This window comes from Dipodomys merriami, unplaced genomic scaffold, assembly GCF_024711535.1.
Source record: "Dipodomys merriami isolate MVZ:Mamm:240054 unplaced genomic scaffold, mDipMer1.0.p SCAF_57, whole genome shotgun sequence".
Taxonomy (NCBI): domain Eukaryota; kingdom Metazoa; phylum Chordata; class Mammalia; order Rodentia; family Heteromyidae; genus Dipodomys; species Dipodomys merriami.
In genome coordinates this window covers 2,083,608-2,091,349 of record NW_027206146.1, presented here as the reverse complement: position 1 = coordinate 2,091,349, position 7,742 = coordinate 2,083,608, and the positions used below count along the sequence as shown (strand labels likewise).

Genomic DNA, 7,742 nt, shown 5'->3' with positions numbered 1-7,742 from the left:
GGCACAGATTGCTTTATTTAATAACTAACCCTGTGAGGTAGGTTCTCTTTCTTCCTGTAATTTGCACATTTGGGAACTGAACTAGAGGTGTTAAATGACCATGAGGCTCAAACATCTAGGAGACAAGAGATGAACTGTGTCCTTCCCTCACCTCAGGATAATTCCTCCTTTACTTGCCTTTTGTATCAATATGAATAGCATTGTGTTTGACTCCCCTCCCCAGTCTTCATGCTCTGCAGGCAGGGACCTGCTCTCTTTTGTGTCTGCACCTGCAAGCAGAACCCCACTTGAGGACCCCCGAGTCGGGACACCTTTCATTGGCTGACCTGGTTCCGTGAAGACAATTCTACTGCAGCAACAGAAGCTGACCTCACGGTGATGGCTCCAGCCAGGAACCCAAGCACTGCCAGGAGCAGAGCTTCTCCAGGCCCTTGGACTACAGCTAAATATTTCCCTCATCTATATGATGAAGGGTTGATGATTTCAGAATGGAGCATAAGGGTCAGAGTTCTTTCACAGTTTTATTTTTGTTTCTGCTGGAATGCCTACCTTATTTACATTTGGCTTATGCAGATGAACCCCAGTTTTCTGAAGACACAACGAACTTGTCAGGTATCTTCTTGACAGCTGTTTCTTTGCTTTGCTTGTTGTTGTTACTGTTGTTAATTTAGTGGTATTGGGGTTTGAATTCATGGCCTGCACTTGCCAAAGCACTCTACCACACCCCTCTTCCTTCCTTCCTTCCTTCCTTCCTTCCTTCCCTCCCTCCCTCCCTCCCTCCCTCCCTCCCTCCCTTCTTTCTTTCTTTCTTTCTTTCTTTCTTTCTTTCTTTCTTTCTTTCTTTCTTTCTTTTTTCTTTTTTCTTTTTTCTTTCTTTCTATAGGGTCTCATGCTTATGTTCAGGTATCCTGAAAGATGAACCTCCTTTTATATTTCTCATGTAGCTAGGATGACAGGTGTATGTCACCCATATGTCATTTCTAGAGGGTCCCCTTTCCTTGGGTACATAAAAGACAGCTGATTTCCACTTGTGTTCCTATCAAGCATTATAAACCTTCTAAACAATGTCAATAAGTTGTCAATAAGTTGCTTCCTCTACCTGTTGCGATTACCTTCTTGATGACAGGGCACTCTGACCACCAAAAGTTGTATCAATTATATGCAGGTTCTCAGGGGCTTTGAGGTCAGCGTTGGTGAATTTCCTTGTAAGCCTGATTAATTCAGTCTTAAATTTCCAGAGTATCCCAATTAGTTTTTCGTTGTGATTCTCACATCTTATTTAGGCTTTTCTGGTTGGGTACTCCTGTCCTGTGTAGAGTTCCATGGAGATGCATCTCTGATAATGATGTATCCTGAAATTTCCTGCATCTGCTACATTAGGGCTGCCAATTTGGTTACCCTTTTGATACAGCTGAATCAGGTAAGGGGTCTTGGTTAGTTTTTGGGTCAGAGATTCGTTGTCTCATCTTACTGTACTGTCACAAGCAAGATGTTCAACAAAGTTTGTTAACAGACTATTTCTGCCTTCCTTTCCCAACTGGGAGAGTCTCAGGCCAGCTGCATTCATGCATCCTCTGTCTTCATGCCTTCAGGAGGTGTACCCACAGCCTGGGGCAGGCCAGGGCTTCAACATAGCAGGGGTAAAGGGATTTATTATTCTCAGATTAATGAGGTCTTCTTGGACCTCTTCCAGGGCATGGCTTTGACTTTTAATCTACAATCCACTTAGTTTCTGGCTGTTCAAAGTAACTGCACACAGGCCTAAATGTGGGATTTCATCCCATTTACCTCCTTTCTGAAAAAATGACAATGCAAGATTATATAACAGTTTAGAGTTCCAGTTTACGTAGGTCAGGCTGGGTTGCAATAAAACCTCATTTTTCTTGTCATACATTTGTAACTGTTTGGTAATTGTTCTTTGGCTCACTTTGTACAAATAGTAATTCTGTGTTTTTTTTTTTAAGTTTCAGATAACAGCACGGATGATATACCCGAGCCTACAAAGAGTAGCCATGGCTTTTTAACCTTCTCAGTAGCTGCAAGGGCTGGAGACTCTTGGAATGCAGGTGCCTAGAAGGCCTTACTAACTTGCCCTGTAATCACCTTTCGTTCCAGCACCATTACTTGAGAGTGATAGGATGCCACTCTTCCCTCAGCTACATAGGTGACAGGTGTTGGCCCTGTTTAAGGGGATGGTTTCTGTAGTGGTTGGTACATCTCAGGGTGATGGTGGAGTCAGTATATAGATGAAGTATAAGGGCAGTCTATCTGCAGGTGACTGGTCCTTCAATGCATGCCTGTGTGAAGATGACAGGTATTGCAGGGCCGGTACATCTACTACTGGTGTTAGGTGCTACTCTCAGGACTGACATCTACTGAGAACATCTACTAGAATATCAAGAATGGAGATGGCCACCAGAAGGGAGTCAGGGATTATTCGGGTGCTTTTTTACGTTAGACACATTCCCAGTCCTTTGCTTTGATTTTTTTTTTTAACATAGGGTCTTGTTTTTTTGTTTTTTTGTGTTTTTGCCCAGGACCAGCCTGGACCAGGATCCTCTTACCTATATCCACCTTTGTAGCCAGGATCACAGGAGTGTGCCACTCAGCCTGGTTTATTGAGTGGAACAGGGGTTTCTACAAATTTTTGCCTGGGCTTAGCTTCAAACCACAATCCTCCTACTCTCTACCTCCTGAGTCCCTGGGCTTACAGATATGGGCTATTGTGTCCAGGTTAGCCTCGGGATTTTAAATTTTTGACAGTGTTGTTTTTAAAAATATTTCTGATTTTGTTCACTATTTTTTCTCTGTAATTACAGTGTTATTAACATATTTACTGAGAAGAGACACAGCTAAGATGAAATTTTTTGAGAATTTGTTTTCTTTCCATTTTTTTGCAGTAATTCCACACAGACCTGTTCTTGTTCAAGTAATTTTCATTGCATGTACATCTCTCAGCATTGCCCTTGTATGTGGCATTTTGGTCTTCTATCTAATACAGTAAGTTTGTGCCACATAATGCTGGCCACCTTTAAGTGCCAGTACAACAACTTTGCTAGGGAATTACTTGGTGTCAAAGGATGGTGACGGGGGGGGGTGCGGGGGGGGGGCTGGGAAGGTGGCTCAGTGGTAGAGAACTTGCCTTGCATGCATGAGGCCCTGGCTTCAATTCCTCAGCACCATTTAAGCAAAAAAAGAAAAAAGCGGCGCTGTGGCTCAAGTGGTAGAGCACTAGCCTTGAGCTGAAGAGCTGAGGGAAAGCACCCAGACCCAGAGTTCAGGCCCCATGATTGAACCCCCCCCCAAAAAAAAAGGATGGTGACGATGCTTATAATTGCTAAATTATTATAATATGAATTTGCTGTCCAGCATTTTTCAAAATGTATATTGAACTTACTTGAGTCATGGTATAACTGGAAATAAACAGGACAGAATAAAATTTAGTAGACTAGAAAACATCAGGAGCTAAGTGTAAAACCCTGGCCTTTGGGAGACTGATGTCGTTATTCTTCACACACATTTTCAGCTGCTTTAGTATTTTTTGGAAAAGAAAAATCCCTTAACATTTAGAAGCACTGTTGGATTCTGCCTTTATTTATAACATTGATATTTGACTTACTGTAGATTTTTGCATTTGTTTCAGATTTTTATAAAAATATTGAATTAAAATATCTTTATTCCCGGGTGTTTGGAGGACCCCTTAGGTTTCTGACCCAAGGCTACATCTCTCTGTCTGTCTGTCTGTCTGTGTCTGTCTGTCTCTGTCTCTGTCTCTGTCTCTCTCTCTCTGTGCCTTGGTTTTAATGTTTGTGACCAGGCAGTTCTTCTCACCTTGCTGCATACTTCTGGATTGCCTTTCCCTTTATTCCATCACTGCTCCTTGGAACACAAATAAGCTAATCCTAAGAAAATAGGAGAGAGAGAGAGAGTGTGTGTGTGTGTGTGTGTGTGTGTGTGTGTGTGTGTGTGTGTGTGTGTGTGTGTGTGTGTGTGTGTGTGTGTGTGTGTGTGTGTGTGTGTGTGTGTGTGTATTTTAGCTAAGTCACGCAGACCTAAGCAGGTAGGCATATCAGCAAAATGTAGAACACTAACATCTACTTCCACACTAAGCAGAAAAAGCTGTTCCCCACACGGACATAAGCAAGACACCACCTCGGGTGTGTTGACAGACTTAGTAGTAGCCAGGTGCTGGTAGCTCATGCCTGTAATCCTACCTAGCTACTCTGGAGGCTGAGAGCTGAGGATCACGGTTCAAAACCAGCCCAGGCAGGAAAGTCTGTGAGACTCTTATCTCCAATAAACCACTAGAAAACCGGAAATGGTCCTGTGGCTCAAGCTGTAGAGCACTCGCCTTGAGCTGAATAGTGCAGGGACAGCACCCAAACCCAGAGTTCAAGTCGCGTGACTGACCAAAAAAACAAAAAAAAAATTTTTTTAGATTAGTGTCAAACAGTATCCACCATGAAAAGAGTCAACATTTTTTTTTTGGGGTCCAGTCATGGGGCCTCAAATTTGGGTCTGGGCACTGTCCCTCAGCTCTTCAGCTCAAGGCTAGCACTCTATCACTTGAGCCACAGTGCCACTTCCAGCTTTTTTTCCTGCTTATGTGGTGCTGAGGAATCGAAGCCAGGGCCTCATGCATCCAAGGCAAGCACTCTGCTACTGATCCACCTTCCCAGCCCAAGAGTCAACATTTTAAGTACAGGTCAAGATATATTGAAGTCTGAGCTAAAGGAAAAGTCAGTAATACCTACCTGTATTTATTTAAAATGTTGACATTTTGTCCATTATGGATTTCTGGGCTATTATTATTATTATTATTATTATTATTATGTTGGTTAGGGGGCTTGAACTCAGGGCCTGAGTGTTGTCCCCGAGCTCTTTTGCTCAATACTAGCACTCTACCATTTTGAGCCACAGCTCCACTTCTGGTTTTCTGGTGCTTAATTGGAAATCAGAGTCTCATAGACTTTCCTACCTGGCTGGCTTTGAACCATGATCTTCAGATCTTGGCCTCCTGAGTAGCTAGGATTATAGTCATGAGCCACTGGCACTCAACTTAATTTTTATTTTTAACATATTACATTGGAATATGATTTGGCTTGATTGTGGAATCATTTTGTCAGCTCCTTAAATTTTGTGCCCTATATGAGTGAGTCATTCACTCCAATTCTGGCTTTGATCCATTCCTTGGAAGTAACTTATTTCTTGGCAGAAATTGTTGACCAGCTTTGAAAATTGAGCTCTTCTATGTTTAATGTGACATAAAAGTATTTCTTCTGGGTGCCAGTGACTCACTTCTGTAAACCATAGCTACTCAGGAGGCTGAAATCTGAGGATCAGGGTTCAAAGTCAGCCTGAGCAGGAAAGTCCATGAGACTTACATCTTTAACCACCAAAAATCTGGAAATGGAGCTTTGGCTCAAGTGGAAGGGTGCCAGCTTTGAGTGTAAAAGCTTGGGGATAGCACCCTGGCCCTGAGTTCAAGCCCCCACCAGTATACTCCCTCTCTCTCTTCCTCCATGCCCCCTCTGTTTTCCTTCACCTACTATCATGTACAAACCATTTTTTTTGTCAGTTGTAGGGCCTGAACTCAGGGCCTGGGTGTTGTCCCTGTGTGCTCCATCACTTTGAGCCACAGCACCACTTCTAGCTTTCTGGAAGTTAATTGGACATGAGTCTTACGGACTTTCATGCTTGGGCTGGCTTCAAACAGTTGTTCTCAGATCTCCGCCTCCTGAGAAGCTAGGTTACAGGTGTGAGCCACAGTGCCTAGCTCAAACCATCCCTTTTTGGTCAGAAAGTCTCATAATTAAAGCCTGACTATTCCTGTAAACTGCTCCTGAGTTCATCTATATCCTCCTCTAGTCTACTGGTGAAGTCAGAGGAAAGCCAGCAGCTTGCGATGCTCTATGAGAATGTGGAGATACCGTTCTTGGGCGATGAGAAGGAGGGCTCTGAGGACGATGGTCTGGAGGAGTCTGCTCACCTGCTTCCTGAGAATGAAAAGGAGCTGGGAAAGTTCATTGGTTCAGGTAGAGAACACTTTGGCTTGTTAGACCCAAGGTTACAAGACAGCTCAATTGGCAATAATGAATGGCTTGATTTTCAAAGATAGTAATAAGTGAGATAAGATACTTATTTGTACCTCCACAAATGTAGCTGTTTTCATACAATCAAACAAGGGGTAAACAGATTGGTTCCCTAATGGAGGACAGTTCCAAGGATTAAGGTAACGTTTAGGAAACAACATTTTTCCCACAGTGAAGCTTTCCTTTACACACACTTGTTCTTGTGACATTATTCCTGCACTTAGAAAAAAGACAGGCAGTGCTGCGAGATCACCCGTGTTTGCTACCATTCCCAGGAGAAAAAAAAGTTGTGTATTTTTTGTTGTTGTTGTTGTTGTCAGTTGTGGGCCTGGGCTCTGTCCCTCAGCTCTTCAGCTCAAGGCTAGCATTCTACCACTTCAGCCACAGTGCCACTGGTGGTTTTCTGGTGGTTAATTGGAGATAAGAGTCTCACAGACTTTCCTGCCCAGACTGGCTTGGAACCGAGATCCTCAGATCTCAGCCTCCTGAGTAGCTGGGATTACAGGTGTGAGTCACTGGCGCCCAGCAGGAGAAAAAATTTTAATGTCATTTTCTTATCAGCTGAGCATTTGTAAAGCTTGAATACAAGAAGTGGGAAATTAATTTTAAAATTCTTTGTCATCTGGGTGTGGTTGGCACACGTCTGTTATCCTAATACTTAGTGGCCCAGGCAGGAGGAATGGGTTTGAGGTCAGCCTGGGTTACACAGAGACCTAATTTCAAAAACCAAAAATAAGGAGGTGGAAGTGAGGGTCAAGTTAGTAAAGCACTAGCCCTGAGTATAAGAAAATAATGTAAAATAAAACAAAAACCTGTCACCTGTCAAACAGTAGTCACGATCTCTGGTAATCCTATTGCTTTTGTCTATGCTTCCCCCTTCCCACTCCTTTTGTCTTCTATTCCTGTTCTTCCTTTACTATCATCTCAATAACACAGTCTCTGCATTTTAGTTATTAGAGCAAAAAGGAGAGAAAATAGCATAAAGAAGAAATTGAGAGAACAGCAAGCTTTACCGACGCAAAGTATAAAGAATGACATTTACAGTGGAACAATGGAAAGTTTGTGAGGGAGATGCGGGATGTGCCAGCAGAGGCGGAGGGAACAATTGTAGTGATAACAGAGGATGGAGAACATGAGCAAGACTGGCTCCCAGAGAAGCACTGTACAGAAAGAAGCGTCGGAAGGATGTGACAGAAAATAAATGTATATAATATGGCCCGGGCTGCTTCTTGGCGCTCATAGACCTCAGCTGGAAAACAGAATCCAAGTCTTTTAAAGGTGAAAGAGAAACAGTCAGGATTTTCTTCTCTGGTTTTGACTAGAAATTCAAATAATTTCTTTGGCCAGTCCTCCAGACTGTGCCAGCAAATTTCTTTCATTAAACAAAACTTTCCCAGTGATATTTCCTATTGACTACATTTATATGACTTAGAGGTCCCATTTATGCTATTAGTGAAAATGGATTAGGTTGTCTTAAAAATGAGGCTACCAGTTGCTTGGTGGCTCACGCTTGCAATCATAGCTCCTCAGAAGGTTGAGATCTGAGGATCATGGTTCAAAACCAGCTCAGGCAAGAAAGACTGTGAGACTCTCACCTCCAGTAAACTACTCAGAAAAAGCCGGAAGTGGTGCTGTGGCTCAAGTGGAAGA

The 7,742-nt window shown here is 42.9% G+C and overlaps 1 protein-coding gene across 1 annotated transcript; it reads left to right on the top strand.

Annotated features, from left to right (window-relative positions):
• The first annotated feature begins 372 nt into the window (after nucleotides 1–372).
• CUNH19orf18 (chromosome unknown C19orf18 homolog) lies at nucleotides 373–7,485 on the top strand. Its single transcript, XM_070000802.1, has 5 exons — nucleotides 373–612; nucleotides 1,965–2,066; nucleotides 2,901–3,000; nucleotides 5,869–6,035; nucleotides 7,043–7,485. The coding sequence occupies exons 1-5, from the start codon at nucleotides 489–491 to the stop codon at nucleotides 7,156–7,158; spliced, it is 609 nt and encodes a 202-aa protein (XP_069856903.1). The 5' UTR covers nucleotides 373–488; the 3' UTR covers nucleotides 7,159–7,485.
• The last annotated feature ends 257 nt before the right edge of the window (nucleotides 7,486–7,742 follow it).